The sequence below is a fragment of the Vanessa atalanta genome, chromosome 1, assembly GCF_905147765.1.
Source record: "Vanessa atalanta chromosome 1, ilVanAtal1.2, whole genome shotgun sequence".
NCBI lineage: Eukaryota > Metazoa > Arthropoda > Insecta > Lepidoptera > Nymphalidae > Vanessa > Vanessa atalanta.
This window is the reverse complement of record NC_061871.1, coordinates 11519718-11543595: the sequence shown is the minus strand read 5'-3', so window position 1 is coordinate 11543595 and position 23878 is coordinate 11519718. Positions and strand designations below refer to the sequence as shown.

At 28.8% G+C, this 23878-nt stretch overlaps 1 protein-coding gene across 1 annotated transcript in view; it reads left to right on the top strand.

Annotated features, from left to right (window-relative positions):
• Nucleotides 1–11028: 11028 nt before the first annotated feature.
• LOC125067502 (myrosinase 1-like) overlaps nt 11029–23878 on the top strand; it is an 18746-nt gene continuing 5896 nt past the window's right edge. Inside the window, exons 1-3 of the mRNA XM_047676164.1 lie at nt 11029–11292; nt 21879–21997; nt 22289–22864. Of these exons, the coding sequence (XP_047532120.1) occupies nt 11249–11292; nt 21879–21997; nt 22289–22864 (739 nt within the window). The 5' untranslated portion in view covers nt 11029–11248. The remainder of the gene's footprint in view (nt 11293–21878; nt 21998–22288; nt 22865–23878) is intronic.

Below are 23878 nucleotides of genomic sequence, written 5' to 3'. Positions count from 1 at the left end.
TTACACTTAAATTAAATATTTTATTTTAAGTACTTTAGAGCCGAAATGGCTTAACTAAGATTGCGAGTTAAAACTGAGCAAGCACCACTGAGTTTTCATGTGGTTAATTGGTGTTTATAATTTATCTTCTTCTCGGCGGTGACGGAGATTTTCGAGAGGAAACTGCCGATGAAAATTTGCCACATGTCACTAGCACAAGACCAAAACCCATTGGAACCTGGAACAATAAGCTCGTAGCCGTCTTCTCAAGAGGAAAGGAAGTCTCTGGGTTGTACTGCAATTAGTCAGTTACTGGCTGTTATTTAAATATTTATTTAACACAATATATTATATTATTATTCGGGATAAATTGAATATCTCTTATATATATTGTAGAGGGTCATTTTGACAAGTATTAATTTGGATCCAATTTCATGTAGGGTTCTTAGCGCTCATCAGCTTGACAGCTTCTGACAATCTCTTTGTGATTTTTGTATTATTATCATAGTAAGTTATTATTTATACATTTTTATTATTATATATCTGTATTTTAAGAAAGACATTAAGATGATTGTGTTAATACCGTTGCTTTTAATTAGGTAATTAGACGTTTCAAGCAATTTCATGTCATAGTGACTTCTTTGCAATTTTTTGTTATCGTGAAACGATTTAAAACATCGCAATAAACTACTGGCTTTAAACGTACATATATTAAAAGTATTAAGTTCAATACCATATTGACAGCACAGAGGTTATGATTATGACCTCAAAAATATTTCGAATATGAAGGTCAAAATCAGTTCGAAAAAACTTACACTGTATATAAGCTGTAATTAAAATATCATAACAAATACAAATTATCTTAACAATCTTCATAGAAAATGTTGTTTCATTAGCCACTAAAACTGACTTTTCATTGATAGATAACATTTAAATATAATTTGACTTTCATTTTTTTAAAAGAAAATATTATAAATTAATATTATAAAATCAATACTACCTCCTAAATACATAATAATATATTATTAATAGGATTACATTACAACAATTTAAACTTTCTAATTTTTGCAACATTTAATGGCTTATTATATTTACGACGGAATACTGATCACGAAGTACTTGTAAATTGAACGTTAAAAGACATTGCTTGTAATAATCGCAAATGAATGATATTTACTTATCTATGTAGTTTAATTATACTTCTAGTACCCTGTATCATTAACATCCGGAACTCACGATGGAATAGTTAAAACTCGGCGGACATGTTTATCTAATATATCCGTGCCATTGAAAAATACAGGTAAAGGTCGTACTAACTTGTCACATAAAAAAATGCTGAAGTAAATACTTTGGCATTAATATTATACTAATTGTTAATAGTTTTAAAAACTTTGTTTATTGTAAACTTAGAATTGTTTATATGAATGTTTATTGGGGTTTTATATTCGTTTTATATTTGTACCTACAAGTTGTCTTGAATACGAAACGTGACTATAAAATTTGGTATTTAAGTAAACTATGTAATTAAATAGGGCCTAAATACCATCAACATTGACTATTATAGAGAAGGTCGAATTAGTAACACATTCGACCAAAGCAAAGAGCAAAGTATTGATCAGATTCTCACTTGCTTCGCTTAAACCCTCTTCAAGAAATCGTGAGCACTTTTCGTCGAACTAAGACTGTCTGATGCCTGCCCAAGCAGATTTTGCTCATCATTCTCTCTATTCTGTTGGGGGATTAATCTTTAGTCTACACATCTAAAAGGCAGCGTCTTTCGGTTAATTTCACATCAGTTTAAATGTAGTCAAATGTCTCTTAGAAATAAGTAGACGGTATACCTACAATGCCTACGTACATCCTATGCTCACTAACATGTCTAATATTCGTGCACTCTATTTCTAAAGAGTTCGTAGAATATATTTCTTAGTCATAGCCTCATGTTATTGATGGAAAGTGCGTAATACAATTTCTTAAAAACCTTTAAATTGATTCAAACTCCGAAGAGCTAAAATAAATGTCATTGCAGTACTTTGAGCTTAAGGAGAGATCTCGCGAAAGACACTCTAACAACCTAATTATAACCAGCTGATGATGATGATGACGCTGATAGGGCCAGTAAGCCCAATAGAAATATAGTAAAACCAATAGAAATATTTAAAGCAGGCCAAGTTAAAAAAACAAATTCGAACTGGCTGACATTTCTAAGTCCTAATGAAATAGAAACTTATTCCATAAATAGAGTTGTTTTAAAACATATATGTAAAATAAGTTTAGAAAAGTTAAAAAGTAAAAAAAGTTAAAAAGTTTAGTTAAGTTAAAGTTTAGTTTAGTTTTATTATAATAAAATGAAACGTAATTTAAAACCGCAGTAGTACCGATGATTAAAATAACCGATTACTGCTTTAAGTGTATAAATTCGGTTTGAAGGTAATATTTTTATAGATAATATTTCAATTTAATTATTTTTATGTTTAATAAAAAAAATGTACGCAATAGAAATATACTTTAAGTGAGATAAGTAAAAGGTGACTGCTAGATCAGACAGCATCATAGTTTCGAAATGAATTATTTTTCAAATGACATATCCATTTTCAAATTATTGTATTTTATGTATGAGAATTTGAATTTAAATCAATTATCCCAGCGTATTAAAGTAAAACTAGTGGCACCAGTTAGTACTATTTAAAATTTACAGCTAACTATAAAAAGGTATTTTATTTCACTAAGCTGATCCAATGTTGATAGTCGTATAGGATGACGTTTTTTTCTAACACATGCAGTCTCCCCACTATGTTTTCCTTCACAGTCGGGCATAAACACAAATTAAGCAATTGCAATTTTAGGGAACTGAACCTGCAATCTCCGGCTTAGATTCTGGACAACCTCACCACGTCATTTTCCAGCCCACAGCGTATTTTATTATTTACATAAAAAAAAACATATAATAAAAATACATTACATCATAAATACTAATGGGACATTAATACTGATTTTTTCAAGGACTTTTCTAAATGATACATGCTTATTGCTCAAATATATTACATTAATAATAATTTAACTGCTAGCTAACGCTCGCTCAGGTAACACCAATTAGGAAATCCAATATTTTCCTTATACAAATTGCAACGACCCACTATGGTATAGTTCTTTGTTAAATGTATTTTATTTTTACTTTTTACATGCAGTTTATTTTTTTTTAAATTTAATTGTAACGAACGCTTATTTTCTGTGTAGCGCACTTTTAATTCTCGTTAATTAATGAAGGAGTTTTAAAATTTTCCTTCACTTAAATTGACTCATATTATTTTATTTCCGTCAGTGATTTCGGAGAAAAAAGGGGGGAAGTGTCTGACGGATGGAGAACTGACAGACACTGGGTTAATAATTTGATTATTAGTTTGTTGCTTATACAATTTCATTTACTTTTTCCTTAAGTGAAACTTATTTTTCTTGATAAGAGTATATTTTCAAATTTGTATTTGAGTGCAACGTTTGACGCAATCATGTTATGATTTCGTCACGTGTCCTGAATTGCGTTTTATTTATTTGTCAAATGGCGCGTGCTTTGATACTCTTAAGAAATACGCTTAAATGTAGTCAATTAATAAAAAATAAAAGTAGATGAACAACAATTATAAAAAAGCAATACATGTGCTTACACTCGTTGTTAGTTATTATCTATGTAACTTATATATATATATATATGTACATATGAACCGTCATAAAAAAAATCCCACATGCGACGATTAAATATGCAACTATTATTTTCCTGTTAAATGTTATATCTATACAAAAGATAAATATATCTATATACGGTTATTGATTAAGTTGTAAATGAAAAAAAAAATATATAAAAAGATTTCTATAACGTTAATTTTACGTATCTGTAATTTATATAAACGGAACTCATAATAACAGCAATTAATCAAGATCTGTACTAATACATACCATAAATGCGAAAGTGTTTTTGATGGTGTCACGTGTCACGTCGCCTTGATTATATATTTAAGGACTTAATGTTAATAATTCTTATGTAAATACAAATAATCATAATAGATGCTATGTTTAATCATTTGTTTAGGTCATATTTTGCGAGCTGAATTAACTTATCTTAAACTTTTATTGTGTCTTCAACTTCTTCTTATCTTATGTTCTTATATTTATGTTCAGTTCTGATGACAAAAGAATGTTTTTATGGAAAACATGACTTGATTGTATATCCAGGATAGTAGACTGATCGCATAAATTTCACACCGGTCAACAGGATAGATCGAAGTATAAAAGTACAAAAAAATATGTATTCAATTTTTATTTTATTTATTAATTTGCTGTAAGAACTAGTCGTGAATTATGTAAGTAGCTTGATCGACTGCCACTAATTTTATTAATACATAGCAAGACAAAAATAAACAATATTTAAAAAATATATTAATTAAATAGTAACTTATGTCGTGCGTAGTAAATAACTGCAATTGATTTAGCTTGAGTAGTTTTTTTACTAACTTTGACAACTGAGAATTCACCTTGTTCTGAATGTCAGCTAGTTGTCGCGTTTTAGGGGTTTTATATTTGGTACAGTGCTTGGACCGTAAAAGAGCAACAGACGGACTGACAAACAGAGTTACTTTCGCATTTATAATATTAGTATATATATAGATTTTTATAAATAACTAGCTATTTCTTAGTTGCAGCCACGTTGTTACTGCTCTGCCCTTTGCCGTATAGCCTTTTTAAATCTCAAGAGGAGTAAAGATACAGAGGAGTTACAACCTTGACATTGAATTGACGTGATATCCTTGAGAGATCTTAAACAAATATAGGATTTAAAGAAAATGGGATGTACGTTGATAAAATTGTTATACGCGTGACGTTAAATAGCCAATCCAATAAATTGGGTGTCTTACGCAAACAGTATATTTTCAAATCGGATTGGTAGCGTCTGAAATTCGGCTTCACGTGAATATATCACAATTCAATATTCATAAGACCTACATATGTAGTTTATAAATATGAAAGTAATATAAATAATTAACGAATATACTTTAGCAAAATATATTCAAATATACTTGTAAAATAATATGACACAGTAGTTAACACAGTTTTAAACTTGGACTTACATTTAATAATAATAAATTGCTACATAATTAAAAAAAATATGCTACCGTTGTGGGTTTTTTCTTTTGTCGCAAACATTTATTAACCGCTAAGTTATTATGAACTTTAATATCTAGCAAAAAAAATTAAAACACGTTTTTTAAATAACAAACGAGTTGCTTACTGTACACGTATTGATTTGTTTTAATTTGTTTGGACCCGTGACCGGTTCACCTTAAGCGATTGCAAAACCAATACCTATTCTTACTGTCAGGTAGTATGTACCTACCGTTTTCATAGAAAAAACTGCAATTTTAACATACGCTTACTAAAAATAGCTACAGATTCATTTTTTAGTTAGAAGAATAAACTTTTTTAATTTATTTATAAAATCGGTCCATAGACACAGGAAATGACAGAAGTGTAAAGCACTCTTTTTACATTGCCATTTTGCAGTCATTCTTGGGTTTTAAGATGTTATGAAATTACTTCGGCTCATAGTTTCTTCAATCCGGAGCTCAAAAAGACAAAGTACGTGTTAATTGGCGGTAAAATTATTATTGATAAGTAGTTGGTACCCATCTAGACATCCTGGATCTATCGCCGGTATTTTGTCGTGATAATAATCATAAAATATGATCATGTTAATAAATGCGAAGTTTAGTTTATATGTATTTCAAATATAATAAAGTGTATAAATACGTTATTGTTTTATAAATCTTCACGTATTATTTTTTTAAATTCACATCGAATGGGGTAAGTACTTGCTTGAAAATTATATTTCTTATGAAAGTATGAAGTATAACTGAAGAATATTTTAACATTTGAATTAGGGTTAAGATATGGATCGATTGTAGATTTTTTTTGATCTACAGTGAAACGTGTATTCATACTCATAGTGTAAAATTTTCCTTATTCGAAGTTTACCTTGTTTCCTAATATAATGACACGTTCATGTAATGGTTATAAACCCTATAGATTTTGCTAATATATTGTTATTTATTATATAATCGCCTGTAATTATCCTAGTTATGCAAAGGCCGCCTCTGTTCGTAAATTCTTCATAATGCTTTAAAAGGTTTGGTTTAATTTAAATAGTAAAATCTTTATAGTTGTTTAATCTAAATAATTTTTTTTTCTTAAATTAAGACTATCTTTGGTTTTAACTTTGGCTACATAAATAGTCTAAAATAGTGAAAGACACTAAAGAAAATTACTATCTGGTTTACTTCGTAGAGCTTAAATTAGCTGACCGAAATATAACCAGAGATGAAGTCTTATAATTTTTTTATTTAAAAAAATTGTTGACATTAAAAACTTTTTTTATCAAAAATATTAGCTACATAAATTCGAAATACCAAATATCGCAACATTCATTCTTAGGGATAGGTTTGGTAGCACATGGAATATGTCTGCTTAATTTCAAGTTTATAAATCTTACTTTTTCGGAGAAGTGGCCAGAGAAACTTTTTTGTTTGTAAATAAATAACTTTAGATTTAAAATGCAGCACCTGAACTTGCTAATGTAATATTTTACTGCCCTTGGTGTCTTGTAGAGGTCGGGTGACAATCGCTTTATGTATTAATGATTATCTTTTCAATTCTAGGTTACGATTATGATTATTTAGTAAAATAAATATTATTTATTAGAAAATAAAGTATAAGCCATTTATTTATCCGTCTTATTTCTTGTTTCTTTCTTGGGATAATGAACATAATTATTTGGGATAAGCGTGCTTAAAATAGTTATGTATTGGCATATTTTTGTTTAACTTATTTCTCAAACGGATAAAAAGGCAAATGCAATTGGTAGCAGGGCTTTGTGCAAGCCTGTCCGGGTAGGTTCACACTTATCGTATATCCTACCGCTAAACAGCAATATTTAGTATCGTTCCGGTTTGAAGGCTGAGTAAGTCAGTGTTACTACAGGCACAAGAAATATAACATCTTAGTTCCAAGGTTGGTAGCAATATAAGGAATTAGTAATAATTCTTAAAGCGCCATTGTGGTGGTGTCCATTTACCATCAGGTAGCCCATTGCCAGACCCCTACTTAATAACATAAAAAAGTAAACGTAGAAAATATGATTAAATATAAACAATTAATACTAATGAAACAAGAATAGGTTTGCATGTCTGGTATAAAGTATAAACTCGAATAGTGTGAGTACATATTAATGGTATTGAAATGAACGAATCTATACTCATTTTACTATTATTATTAATTTGAAAGTAACTCTGTCTGTTTGTTCTGTTCTGTCTTCTTCACGACCAAACGACTGAACAAAATTTGATGAAATTTGTAATGAATCAAGCTTGAATCCCTCGGAAGCACATATACTTTTTTATCAGCCGTAAAACGCGAGCGAAGCTGCGGACAAAATCTAGCTGATAATATTTACTAATTAAATATTTTTCGGAAAATAATAACCTGATGTTGATAAATATTGTAAAAAAATCATAATAATTATTTTTAAGCATTAATTATTTAAAAGCAGTCTCCTGAAGTGTTTATCTTAATATTATATTAAATAATTGTCTAGGCGTAGTAATATGTTCGATATGCAACGGGTTTTATAATGATTGTACTCAGCTAGTTGGGGTATTGCAAACATTGGCCTAAAAGGTCACAAAGATCGTTTTAATTTCTAGGTTTATACGTGACAGATATATTTTGCTAACAAAGGAATTGCACTTTTCATACTAAAGTTGACAAATGTCATTGACATAAATGATTATTAGGCGTATTCAAGGTTTTATTGACCGCATAAGGTCGGAAAAGTAATATCTCTGGTACTGCAGTATCCTTAACATTTCGTATAAGTTGCATCAAAAAGCGCAGTAGTTCGATATTGCTTCGATTACTTATTTATAACGAGGGTTAGTCATTGAATCTTAAAGGAGGAGGAGAAAAAGTAGGATAAGGGATAACCCTATGTTTTAAACTATAAAAAAAACGGACCCGCATTTGTTAATTTTTAAAAGATATAATTTTTTTTTTAATTTAAAGTAGGCTTAGACTTAAATTGTATCCAGATTGAGTTCCTCTACTCTATGTAATATTAAAAATAAATACATAATGTTGCTAATGTTTACAAAGAGTACCTTGAGAAAATAATAATGATTATCAGGTTATTAATACACAACACGTTTAACCTACGTTTTGTAAGCTGGAAATTATATCACATAAACGAAATATATGGATACTTTGAAACGCTATTTAAACATAAGTGTTTTGTTGTTTTACTATAAAACGTTTTTTTAATTTATTCATAATTGAAATCCGTCATTGATAACTGGAGTAACTTCATTAATAAACGGGAAATTCTAAGTTGAAGTAAATTATGAATAAGATTTAATTCTAAAGTTTCCCACAGGAAATTGATATGGTATTCCCTGTTTCCATAGTATAGTATGTTATTTAATTATTTTAAACTCAGTCCAAAGTCGGTCAAAATGTCACATAGTCATTTCGTGATTAACTGGAAATGATTACTATTTAAATTAAACGTTTTATGTATAATTAAATATAATGTGCATCGTATTTTTGCATGTACGTCAACATTACTGAAATATTAGTGTAATCTTTCATCAGCTGTTTTGCGTTTGTTTCTTAAATAGCACTCAATATATATTTTACCTCCAAGCAGCAACAATTAGTATTGTCTTGTTCCGATTTGATGAGCCGATTGATTGGGTGACCCAATGTAACTAAGGCGTAAGGCGTGAAGTCTCAGTTTCTAAAATTGTAGGCGCATTGGCGATGGAAGGAATGCTTACGAGTTACGGCGCCAATATCTTATAATAATATAAGTATTTATACTATCCAATATAAGATATCGATATAATATCTTATATTGGTTAGAGGTGACAACTTACGAGGTGGAACGTTTGCCCGACCGCGTAAGTTATTAAAAAAAAAAAAGACGAATATCGATTCATCAAAAAATTAATCCATATAGTTCTATTGAACACCGCATAATATATCATCCGAAATAATCATATCACTTCACAATCATCATAAGCACATCCGAAATAATAAAATTAGCCCCTAGAAAATTACTACTACTACTTAATTGGGCAATGCCTTTAGAAAATAATTAGTTAATTCGTAATAAGATTTCTTATAGCCTTAGTTTAAGGTATAGAGATTTTAAACCTACCGTTTGCTTAAAAGGTTATCACCTAGTTCTCTCGCATCAAGTACCGTATTACTTAACGGAACAATATGTCGTTATTTGTCACAATCAGTAACATGTCGATAAAAGATAAAGAGACTGAGCTTATATGCTCTAAACAAGATTTGACCGTTTTTTTATCGTTATATAAATAAATTGTGACAAGAATTCAACAAATACAAGAAGCCAAGATAAATTTGTAACATTCATTTCAAACGTGACACATATTTATTTAATAAAACTTTAAAATTTTAATGATCAAGTTTTCACATTTATTTATTATAAACTATATCATTATTGCTATTGGCAAATTACCAAAACCAATAAAATCTTAATTAACATAAGAATTATTAACATTAAGTCCTTAAATATATACAAATATGAATTAAAAATAATGTATAAATCTTGACCGTGTGGCATGGTGGCGAGAATGCTAGCAGCATTTCCCCGTTGAATCGCAATTCCGATTCTTTGCGCAAAAAACTAGCCCCTCTGTCACAATGGAGGCAATAAGGCGAGGTGTTATACTTTTAATGAAACTTTTTGCACTACTACTACATGGGCCAAGTGTTTCGACAGCAATTGGGACAAAAAAGTAATTTGACATAAGACACGAATATTTAGATCGTTTTTTTGCTTCAGCTTTTTAAACATATAACACTTTTTCCACTTTTTTTTGTCATCGGGTTGCATTATAAGTAACTCCCGTACTTACAACATGTCTTAGTGTGCGTGAGACAATTAAGAGTAAAGACAGCAAAAAAATAGAAATTAGATTATATCGGTAAAGTTTATTTTATTTGAAATTAATTGGCTTAACGTCGATGAGCGCGCTTTTGGTAGTGAATAGACCCAGACAAATAATTATCCTTTTATTTAACGGATCAACATGAAAATTTGTGAACACCAATCTAACCTAAAACCTGCCCTCCCCGTTATACGCGGGAAAAGTCGCGGGTGGAAAGTATTGGTAGTCAATAAAAGTTGAATTTTCTCTCAAATTTTTTTCTGTGCATTTGCCGTCCCATTGAATAATGAGAGCGCAGTGATTGTTTGCGCAAACACTTGTACACTACAATATTTTCTGCGCAGTTGTCTCTAGTTACCTTGAGAATGACAACCGTTGTTGAAATCGTTTTGGACGATATTATATACCTTTTTAAAGAAGAATGTATGTACAATAATTATATAAGTAATTATTATATTAGTCAATAGCATGGTTTCATTTTCATTTTTACTTCTTATATTTCATATTATAGACACAACTCATAAGATGAATTGAAAATAAATGAAGTTAAGTCATAATACAAAGGGGAGATCCCCTTTTCTATAAATGTATTAATAATATTTTAGTATTTTTTTTACATTACGTTACTAAAAATAATAGTAAGTTTCTTTTATATTCATCATGTTATTATTATTATATAAGTTAAAGTAATGGGATACTATATTGATATAATTATTCAAGTTATACATACATAAATATTTTAAGGCAACTTGGTGAATGGAAATTAAAATATAAACCTTGCGAGTTATTAATGTGAATTTTTACCACTAAGCTGTTTAAATGTTACCAATATTAAATTAGATCAAAGTGCGAAAATTACAAAGAGTAGAGTAGAGTCAAATGTAATATATATGACTGGTTTTATTAGCACAGAGGCTGTTTCCAATGGCTGTGACGAGACGGCTTAAGACGCGATAATGTCTTTAATAAATTACCTGCATACGAACTTCATATGATTCTGTATATCATACATATAGAAAATATATTTTTCGTCTGGACAGCGTATCAGTACAGTGCGCGTTCGACTGGCGCGCACGTTGCACGTCGACTTTATTCAACCTTCGCGCCAAAAATCAAACTAACAATTACTTATAAAGCCAAGACTGTAGCCATGATTAAAACATAGAGCAATTAAATTTATAATTTTTGAAGTGATATTTTAAAGTGATATTTTTATATAGTAATAGATAGTGTAGAAGTCAAACAAGATGTACAAATTTTTATTTTATTTTGCTGTGTTAATTTCCTATGGGTAAGTGGTATTTATTGAATTCAATATATTTATTTTAATTTTTATATAATAACTCTTGGAAATGTGATGCATGCTTGCTTATTATTTTTTAATTAAAAATAAATAAATAAGGAAAATAAAGGACTCTCCGATCAATGATATATCATTTTCATCATATTTAATGTGCTATGCTTTTATTTACCAATCAATTTTATATTTCGATTAAAACATCTCAAATTCTTTTACTCGCTTAAAATATAATTAAATTTTGATGTTTAAAATTTTCATAGCGATTGTAGTTCGCTTCCTAAAACATTTGTTGAAGTATAATTATTTTGTACAACCTTTCTATTTGAAGGTTGAAATTATCCTTCAAAATGCATAAACTCTTTGGTACGACAGGTATATTAATAATATTGTATTATTTTGAATTAGTGCAATTTTATCTTAATCTTTAGATTAGATTCTCTACCATTGTACTAGATTACGTCAATTTTTAAACTTAACTAACATTATTTATTAATTAAAATTGCATTGAAGATGATATCGTGTTAAAGGACAATAGGATAATTTGTCCTCTTTGTTATCGTGGGAAATAAAAAGTGAGATAAATTTAAATCGGTATTTGAAATTAAATCAAAGAGTGTAACTCTATATACTTACAAATCTAATCTCTCTATCTCATCTAATTTATAATTTTTACTATAATTTATTGTTTATAAATGTAGGGAAAAGAATTTCCCTTAACTTCGAAATTGTATAAATATAACATCGGAAACTTATATTAATATTTCTTCATTTTATCCATTTTGACTCTACAATGATTTCCCATCTCAACTGTAACAAAAAATACAATTATATTCAACTGTACCAAGTAAAAACCTTGTTTATCAGCTTAATCTTTATTATTCTCTTTATTATTAATCTATGTATTCTGAATGACTTGAAGAAAAAAAAACCATTGTTTCTTTTATCTTAAAATCCCCGTTAATTTCAGATTTATAAGTTAATAATTTTAAATGAATTAAATACCTTAACTATTTTTAATATATTGATCTACTTATATCGTGATATGATTCATAAATGATCTATATATAATAAAACGGTTAAACTAGTTTTTATAACTTAAGAAAACTGGATCTATAATAATATCTAGGATGAAATATCTTACGACTGTTCTCCACGAGAAGTATTTTGACAAATGTTTCATGTAAGGATTAGCATAAGCTATTAAAGCATGTCTATGGTTAACAAATAAAAACCTATATAGTTTTAATGTAAATAAAATTTATATAAGGCAAATTATAAAACTTAATATAACTTAACTTAAAGTTACTCTTTTACTATTCTTATATAAACTTATACCAGAATAATGTTTAGTTGCATTATTGTTTTACCAATTTGCCACATAAGATTATCGCCGGACCCTACACTAGGAAACCTGTGTCGTGGGTTACACATTATTTAGCATTAGCAGCCAGCAGCAGCAGTAAATGTCCCACTGCTGGGATAAAGGCCTCCTCTCCCTTTGAGGAGAAGGTTACACACGTTGTTATTTTTTAGACTAGACCATTTTATTCGCCTGGTCTGATGAATCAAATTAAAAAAAAAATAAAAATGTTTAAGTCTTGGATCTACATAAACAACATTCTAGAGCTTCCAGAACTTGAAACATGATTTTTAATTACCATAATAATTTAAAATTCAATATTGCTCAGTAATACGCACAAATTTTATATTGTAAAGCTAGAACATATTTGAAAGTTACATTCTTCAAATATTTAAACAGAATCTAGACGTTGAGAGCGAAAGGCATTATATAGTTTTATATATACTGTAGTATACAATTATTAATTTATAGGTTTATTCTTGGATTTAAAACGAAGCTGTCTTATGTTTTATTAATAACCAGTTGGTTTTATTTGCGCATAAATAAAATTAGTGTCTTAACATATGATGTTTTTTCTCCGTTTGTATTTTAATACACCTTACGGCACGAACCGAGTCGTTTTTTTTCAAGTGTCATTCATATATATTATGTAAGGTCTTATATCCTACACTTTTTCTTATATTGTATGGTATTTTTCTATAGACTTGTATGGATAAGTTGATAATAAAATACCGTCAAAAAAACAAAAAGCAAAGTTAAAGAACTTGTTTTCTCTAAAATATCGTATTAAATACAAAATTTTCTAAGACCTATCTGCTTCAGTTATAATAATGCTCTTTTGGGAAGCGTCGGTTTTTTTTTTAAATGTCCTTTCCGATTTCTTCGACACACTGCACTTTATAATTTTATATATGAAAAAATATATATATAACTCCGTATTAGATATTCTCATTATTCGTAAAGTGAGTTTTTATAGTTTAAACACGAATCAAAATCTAAAAAATCAAATATTCAAACAAGGACACAATTTTCAATTTATTTTTGACAATTTTATTTTATCGAAGATGGCTCTGCTATAAATAGAATTTATTTCAATTCTTGTTCTTGTAATAAATTATCGTACGTATAAAAATTGAATCGAATCGGAAAACTATTAATTATACAACATATTATATTTAAGTCTGTCTAGTTTAAGAACAAAAAAAAAAAAACGTTGAAAAAGTCATAAAAAGTTTTACATGAATTATTTATTTGACAAGTATGTAATACATTATATGATCAACGTATCTAAAAAGATTTTTTAAGTAAGTTAGTACTGAGTTTTTAGTTTTCGATCGGTTACTATAAACGGTATAACTACTATGCGCTAATAGACGATTGTGACATTCATAGGAAATAAAAAACAAGCAGGCACATAAAAAAGTAAATCAAAATAACAAAAAAGATACGCAAAAGGAACGAACAAAACGTCATAAGACTTCTGTTTATTTAGGAAAAAAAAAACTATTTTAACATGCGATGCAATGGCTTTCTGAAGTCTTAAAACAAAGACTTCCAAATTATTTCAGTTATATTGTCTACAGCAGATTGCATGCCGCATCTATGTACATATTTTGTGACGCGATGTTTTCTTAACTAACTGTGAGATCATAAATGTTAAGCAAATATAATTACTATACTGCCTAATCGCAGAACTGAACAGAATGTTATGCACAACTTTAAAGCCATATCTCAAATTGCAAGATAAATTATAAAACTTTCCTCTTTGTAATACATTTCTCATTATATATATTATTCATACAAGTATTGTGACAATTTAGTTGTCTGTTATATAATAAATTACATTATTGTCTCAATTACTTATTGATAACATAATATGTCTTATTATAACTTTTTTTAATTACATAATAATGACAGAAACAGGATTAACTTTTATTTTGATTAGCCTGAAGCATTTTTCATTTTATATTCAACATTCGCTATCACAATTTTATTTCCTTGAGCATAAATATTAAAATATAAATATTACATTCGCCAATATACTTTAATGAATACTTGCGTAATAATCGCTTTTTTTTTTCAATTTTGAATGTTCTACTATTAAAAGTGACAGTTTTTATTTTATTTTAAAAAGGATAAGAAATAGGCGGATGCTTGTGCAATGTCTTAATTAGTTACATAAATTTTACATTCATTTGTGCGTATAGGTTTTATATAACAAATAATATTTATAACATAGAGACAAGTGAGTGAGAGAAAGTGGTACGATTGTTACAAAAATAAAGTCGATATTAAAAACAAGTGTAAACGTTACCTAATAATCGAAAGAGATATTGATAGTTCATAATAAATGTTGCCAGATTGTAAGCTGTGAATAAAATTATGAAAGGCGTATATTTAAATTAAATTATAATGTGACCTAAGCTAACCTAACTTAAAAAATTATAAGCTATCGTAATTTTATATGTTTTAAAATCGAATGTTCCGTTTCCAAGTTTGCGACAGTTTATAATATACCTAGATTTGTTATAAACTAACGGCCCTCATAATTTTGTAGTGACAGATTAATTTATCTATAACAATGAGCAAAAAAATATAATTGTCATATATTTTTTTAATCCTGTCTAGCTAAGTGACTACATGAATAATTACTTAAATTTATCGTAGAGTTTTTTTTTAACGTTTGTGTGGCAATCACTTAATGTGTCAAAATGTTCGCGCTATATTTTTTGTGTATTATTACGAGTGTTGTTTGATTTAGAAATAAGTTTTTGTACACGGAAGATGGATGATTGCGTTTATTTTATTTCTCGTATAGAACTAAAATAAAATATCATCTAAACATCCACTTTGGAATAAGTGGTTATAAATTTTCATGTAATAAAATTATTTAATATAGATATTAAATTAATTTTTAGCTTTCAATAGCTCAACGTTTCACTCTTTATGTTGTTAACTTTCATAAGCTAATAAACTTTTACTCCTTAATGTCTGTACACTCGAAACTACAATCAAAGGTCAATAAACTCTTGGATAATAAATTTCGTAGACACTTTATTTTGTATAATTACTTTCTAGTTATCTTTGTTTCGTCTTTGACATACAAAGCCTTATTTTTTTATTTATTTTATTATAATATATGAAACATATATTTTTAATTAATATAAATTAAAGTTTTTGTTTAATTTGTAACTAAAATAAAGTCGATATTGGCTCGATGACTCAACCTTTGTAGTTCTATATTTTTCCGCAAGTGTATGTAAAGGTGACAGTAGAAGGTTTTCCTTACGGAAATAACTTCGCCCTACAAATTCTTGCCTTTTTGTGTCAATGTCAACTCCGTTTAGTTAATAGTGACCAAATAACTATGTTAAGTTATAAATTAATAGAAATTAATATAAATGGGTCGTTGTAAATTTAGATCTGTGGTAATGTGAAGTTAATGTTAATGTTAAGAGATAAAGAAAATTTGAAGTGATATAATAATTATTGCGACAATACTTATTTTATAAATAAATACTGAAATAACAATCTATATCAAACTCATTTCATTGTTATTAATTCAATATTAATTCAGTTTGAAGTAACGTCGTTATAAGTTGGAAACTACGTGTACTTATTTTCCTATGTCAAATCATTATTCTATGGCCTATATCTGTATATATATAGATATATTATTCTATAATAATAATATAGATTGTATATGGAGTGGAAAGCCACAATTTCACGTACGCACCACGGAGATTGAATGCTCTTAATCCGCCTTTCATATTCATCTTATACTCAGCAGTGAATAACCATGAGGAAAATGAATGTGTAGGATGAAATTCTACCACATGTATATTTAATTAGCCCCGGGTTGAGCTTGTCCAGGTGTTAGCCATCAATGGGTTGTTACTTTATTGGATTGGCGAATGGGCTATCTGATGGTACATGAACAATATCGCCCATAGACAATGGCTTTGTAAGAATTATTTCTTATTGATATCGCCACTAACCTTGGAGACTAAGATGTTATGATCACTGCACCTGTTGGTCCACTATCTCACTCACCCTTCAATTTGGAACACAACAAACGTCACTAGCTTTACCTGCTCAGACAGGCTTGTACAACGATCTATCAAGTAAAATGCCTTCGTCCTACTTATTCGGTCGCCAAAATTGTACGCCTCTTTTATTCGGGCTGGATCCATGTTGTACTTCTTTATTTTCTCCGTGTGGTGTCCAATAATGTATAAAGTAAAGTAACGAGTCGGCTCTTACGACACCTACGGTTTGAGATTGGGTGTCTTAATTCTACTGTGCCGGAACTAAGCGGCTTAACCAGGTTCATTACGTATATTGTTGTATATTTAATTTATTGCTATAATAACAATAATTAGCTATTTGAATATTATATTGTGTGGAATATCATAATATTTTCTGTATATATTTAATTTTTGCATTTGATAATATTTCGTATTTTATCAAAATAAGATATCTTTGTAGCATACATTGATAATAAATGATAACGTCGATCAGTCTTATAGTTTTGTTGCACAATAATAAATAAAGCTTTATTTTTATAATTGTATAATTATCAATAACAACACACGTAAGTATATGAATTTTTGAAAGAAGTCCATGAATTTTTTCGTGTCTTTTTATTTGTCTTGTTTCGCTCCGTTTTACGCTTTTTGTTTTCATTCTAAATAGACGATATATGCTTTCTACAAAAATAAATACATCTTATACAGATAACATCTATTACTTATTATATTATAATAAAATTGGAGTGTCTGTTTGTAATATTAAAATTTTACTAAATGCATATACATTTACTAAGGTATATATACCAGAATAATATTTTTTTTAATTTTTGCCTGTCTGACAGTCTGTTTGTTCCGTCTAATCTCTGGAACGGCTAAACCGATTTCGACGGGACTTTCACTGGCAGATAGCTGATGTAATACGGAGTAACTTGGGCTACAACAATAACTTTTTTGTTAAATTCAACGCGCACGAAGTCGCTGGCAGTACTAAGATTTCTATTTAATTTTGCGTTTTTTTTTACGTCGTGACATTATAATATATGCCTTGGTTAAGAATTCGGTTGCATAACTTTGCTTGCATATAACTTTCGATTTGCAATAAAAAGTCGGCTAGACCGCAGACTTAAATTAGTATTTGCAAATCTTGATAGGTCATTACATATTTAACAAGTTCGTGTTACATTGAAATGATAATGACATAAGTAGCCGTGGTCACAGATAAAAGAAAACCGAGAGTCATTTGTTATTAACAGCATTCAACAATCAAGAACAAAAATACTATATTCGCATTTTTCTAGACACCTAAGGCATTTCTAAAGTTTAAGAATATACTTTGTTTTTTGAAAATAAATAATTTCTTAAGAATCATTGCCTGTTACATAATAATATAATTAATTAGAAATATACGTAGAATAAATGAAAAACGAAAAAAGTCAACTATTTAATTAATATTGTGTGCAGATAATTTAGAACGGGTCGTTGAACAAAATTATTGAATAAGCAGAATAAAAACGACGTTCGTATACCTTTACTTAACTAAATTATATAAAATATGTTCTATACATATATACAAGCATGTTTTATTGTCTGTTAATGATTTGAAGCAAACCATAGAATTTTTTTTTTATGTTCAATTGTATTGAATATCATCAGTTATTAGTGACGATCATTTTATTATTACATATTAATTTATTAACCGTTTTATTATACGAGCTGTTCAATCGTCTTGGATATCGTGATGTTTATATATAACCTTTTTCAAAAAAAAGTCAAATTTTTTTTTTTTCAAATCGTCTTGTTGTATCTTTGCTTAATGCGTTCAAATTAACAGTTCAGGGTTTAAGCTTTTATATGGTTTAGAATTTATAATCTTGTGTATAATATTTTGAGGTCACTTTTTTGTCTAATTTGCTGTCTAGACAGACGTTACAACAGAGATTGTTGGAGAAGGAAATCCATAATTAAGAGACAGTAATTGTCGATATTATAAGAATGCTGTAGCAATTACCTAGTTTATATGTAAGTGACTGTATATATAGGGCCAATATATTCCTTTCGTTTTTATATACATCAATAATAGTGCAGGGATACAAAAAATTTAGTCGTGTATTAATATATATGTATTTTAAGAAACTAGAAAACACGCTTGAGAGTATTTAATTGCTCAGTGTAACGAAATGGACTCGTGGCAGATCAAATGAGTCAAAATTAAAGGAGTCTGTTGTAGGATGTAGGTGTTATATGTAATATAAGAGTTGTTTGTAAAATTACAATATCATTTTAATAGTGTAACAATGAAGTTCGGTTAATAACAACTATAAAAATGTTAATAAATGAATGGATCAAGTCATAAGTTTAAGCGTTTAATGATATTGATAGATTTTCTGGAAACAATATTCTAGAAAGAAATTCCAAGCGTAGATACCGACCGACCGACCGACCTACTGTTATATGTTAGGTTACATATATTACATTATTATGTAAACTAAATATAAAATTAATTTTCATTGAAAATAAATGTAATTAGTTTTAGAGATTTCAGATTAATAACTAATCGGCGAACCGTTTTATTAAATAAATATTTATTCCAAATGAATGAATGAATACCTACCGCACAATTTGTATATCTCGGTGAAAATTGACTCTAAAGCTAAAATAAAAACAATTTACGTAAACTATTCTATGGCGACTTATCTCAGAGTGTTTGAGTATAATTGTTTTTATCCAACATTGTATTCTTTTGAGACGATTCTTCCTTTCCCATTGTTATCTATTTGGAGTAAATGGTCTATTCATACATCATGACGGACGTGCTTATTGACGTTAATCGTCGCGAAATGGACCTAGTTCAACGTTCTGTCACGACGACCTTGCTTGGACGACACGTTATTTTGTAATTATTAACACTTGAAACCGAATTATATGTCAAATTAGATATTGTTTCAAAAATCTGGAAAGATAATTGAAGTGTGCATTTTCGATTGTTTCGATTTTACGTTTTTATAGAGTCCAGCAATAACAGTCTATTTATCTGATGGGTTGTGATTCTACAAGTATTCATTTGGTATCACATTCGTGACAACCGACTTACGGTGATAAGTGTATTGTTATAAGTTAATGTCGCATATTACTTTCTGACATGTAAATGTCAGAAAGTAATATGCGTTGAGGTAACTCAACTCTAAGAGATGTTCCATGCCAATATTTGAGAATAATAATGTTAAGAATATTTTTAATATAAAATACTGTTCTGGGTACAATTCACTAAACAAACAAAGCATCAGTACTTTGTATTGCTATTTAAATGATGTGTGTTATTACACACACAAGATTATTTTTTTAATTTTGATTTTGATCCCGTGTTTGACGTAGTATGCATTTTATAGGAAGTAGTTACCAGTAGTTATGTGTGAAAGCAACTACGAACTAGCTATTTACCTCAGGGTAAATTCGTCTGCCTTTATTTATATTTTTGTATTGATGTATGTGTTACTTTTTAAAATTTTTGTATAGAATTTTATGTACATTCGCACTACAAACTCTGACGGTTTCTTTTAATGTGAAAAGGTAATAATTATTTGAAATTCTTAAAAGTCAATAGGATGATTCGTATAGTGGACCCTGAATGTAAGGTGCTTAGTTAAACAAGTTCTTGTTCAAATTTAAAGCAAGTACCTCAGTTCCCTCGTAGACTTAGTGCTGATTGAGAGATTAAAATCAAAAACATGAAATTGTATGCAAACATTTTATTTATATAAAAATGCATAAATACTTTATTTTAACTACTATGTTACTTGTCTGTTTTTTAAGTCATAATTATATAGTGTGAAGTTGTTTTATATACATACAGTACTATAATATCATTAACAAAAAAATATATTTTTTTATTTATAATTAATTATAAAAATTGCCAAATATATAATGTGCATCTATTAAAATAGGCTGTTGGGAACGTTTTTATGGAAGTGATTTTATTGAGAATTTTAGAAGTGTATTTTATTCATTGTTTTTATATAAGTACTTAAAATTTAAATACTTATATATGCTTTAGACACGACTATTGTAGCAAATTAAAACAAAAATACAATTGAAATTTAATCATTCAACCGGTCTTGATATATTTATAATGCAGAACAAAATATATTTGCACAACGAAGAGTCATAACTTATTAACATAACGTTAAAAAAAAAAGCGTAAATTATTACATGTATTAAATATACAAGTTTATTTTTAACAATAAATTAATAAAATCATAGGAAAAATTCCAAATTAATGATTTAATAAAATTCATACAATTAATAACGACCATTTAACAAGAAATAATGCTCGTACATCATGTATAAAATATTTATAAAATAAAAACTCGTATTAAAAAAAAATCCGTGTTCAATTATTAATAATTTAAATAATAAACATATGTTCATTTACACGATCATTTGTATCTAGTATTTAATCATTATGATGATTCATGATGGTGATTATAATTTAGTAACCATATATATATGAAATAATAAGTTTTAATAATCAGTTTTAGTTAACCCTATCGACTTCACACTGACAAAATTAAGTTTTTTAATAACTTTTTTAATTTAAACGAATGAATATATCTCTAAATAGTTCGAAACATTGCGTTTTTGCGCTCGTTCTTTTGCTCTCTAACTAATTACAAATTTAACAAGATTTATTAAGATATAAGTCATTTTTAGCATTAGCAGCCCGTAAATGTCCCACTGCTGGGATAAAGGCCTCCTCTCCTTTGAGGAGAAGGTTTGGAGCATATTCCACCACGCTGCTCCAATGCGGGTTGGCGGAATACACATGTGGCAGAATTTCATAATTATATTTTATATAGCTTAATGTTTAGTTAGCGTATGCAATTATAGCCTAAAAGTATATTTTTAATATTAGAAAACATCTGTAATGTTATATCGTTAAATGTCGTGGATGAAGTGATCTACGTTATGATGAAATCTCTATAAACATCTATCGGATAGTTTAGGTGTAATAATTAGCTTTAGTATGTAGATTTGTTAATAATACAGAGTAAGAAAAGTTTGAAGCACTTAATCATCTATTATATTTTTGTTACCAGATCATGTTAGCATATTAGTTTATTTAAGCTTAATTTTTTTTTCTTATTATCAGATTTAGGTGTCTTTTTAATAATCGTTAAAATTTGTTTCAGGTATGCCGAAATATTAAATTTAGCTGGAGGCCCGAAGACTAATTATACATTCCCGAAAGGCTTCCTATTTGGCGTCTCTACTGCTTCTATTCAAATCGAGGGAGGATGGAATGAAGATGGTAATATTTACTTTTTACTACAATATACATATACATATATATATATTTCTTTTTCACTTGTAATGACGACGATGACAATTAAATGTTTCTCTGATATTTCTCTTTATCTATTTTTAAACAGCTTCGATCCATCAAAAAAATTATTTTTAGGTTAGGTATAGTTCTCGCTTTTGGAAATTGATATGATTTTGAAGTTCACAAGAAAATGAACAACGACTACTGCATTAGCTAATCTGTTGTTATACAAAATTAAGAACATAATTGATTGAATATTTCTTTACGCCTTTTCAGGTAAGACGGAGAGTATATGGGACCACTTAGTGCATAACAATCCAACATTCACCAAAGATGGTTCCAACGCCGACGTGGCTGCTGACTCGTATCACTTATACAAAAGAGACGCTGAAATGATACACGAACTAGGTGTAGACATTTACAGATTCTCTATATCCTGGCCTAGGATATTACCTACCGGCTTGGCTAACCAAGTCAATCCTCTTGGCATTCAGTATTATAAAAATCTATTAAATGAACTCGAGAAGTACAATATTACGCCCATGGTAACGATATACCACTGGGATCTTCCTCAAAAATTGCAAGACATCGGTGGATGGACCAACGCTCACATAATCGACTATTATGCAGAATACGCAAATGTCTTGTTCGAAAACTTTGCCAGCCAAGTGAAATATTGGGTGACCTTCAATGAGCCAATGCAGACTTGCTTGGAAGGTTACGGTAATACCTACAGAGCGCCGGCTCTTAATCGCCATGGTATTGCTGAATATCTTTGCACTCACAATCTACTGAAAGCACACGCCAGCGTCTACCATTTATTCGACCAACAATATCGTCCATTATATGGAGGTAATTTAATTTTTTATCTGTGATATAAAATCTCAATTTATTCAATCCTTAATTTAGGAAATATGTTTCGAATTATAGTTTACCCACGTACATTATTTTATATACGGATATAATTCGTTTCAATGCTAGTTTTATATCGCACAAGCTGCTTCGAGCAAATGCAAAAATATTTTTTTTTAATTCTACTGTTAATACTAGATAAACGTAAAAAAACAAACAAACTATTCAACTTTATTATATTGGTACAGCTTAATATCTTAGTTATCTCCTACAAATGACATTTATGATATCTGTTCTTCGGTCGCGTATCCAGCAAAGCACGGAATGCTAGTATAATTGGCACGCATGATCGCTGTATTAAATTGTTAAGTATGTTAAAATAGTTGATTGGTATGTTCAACAATTAAAATTACTTGTTTGTGGTTTTTTGTTCTTAATCATGTTTTCATTTAATACTGTCTACCTTGACCGCCGTTTGTCCTTGGACATACAAAGACAGAACGTTCTTTAAGCCCTCTAATAAAATATTTTCATATTTGATAATTAATATTTATTTTATATTAAATAGAAAAATTTAGTTACATGATGTCCCACTGTTGGACTTAGGCCTACTTTCCTCTTGATATAAAGATTTTTGAGCTTATTCAACCACGCTGTTCCGATGCATGCGAATTCCTCACGATGGTTTTCATAATTTATGCCCGCATATTTGAACCCGTTACCTTTGGTACAGAATCACATGTTCTAACCACTGGACAGTATCGGCTTTTTTCTATTTACTTATTTATCACGAGTAGAACAATGTTATCTTTGACAGCAATAAACTGAACTTATACTTACATTTATACATATGTATGTAAGTTAATGTTATTTTTATTGTAGGTTATTAACAGTGCGATGTATTCTTGGCATTGCAAATATACTATTATAAAATATTTTATTCAATCAGCTATACTCATTTTTTTAATAATCTATTATAGGTAATATATATAAATAATATGTGTATAATAAGCT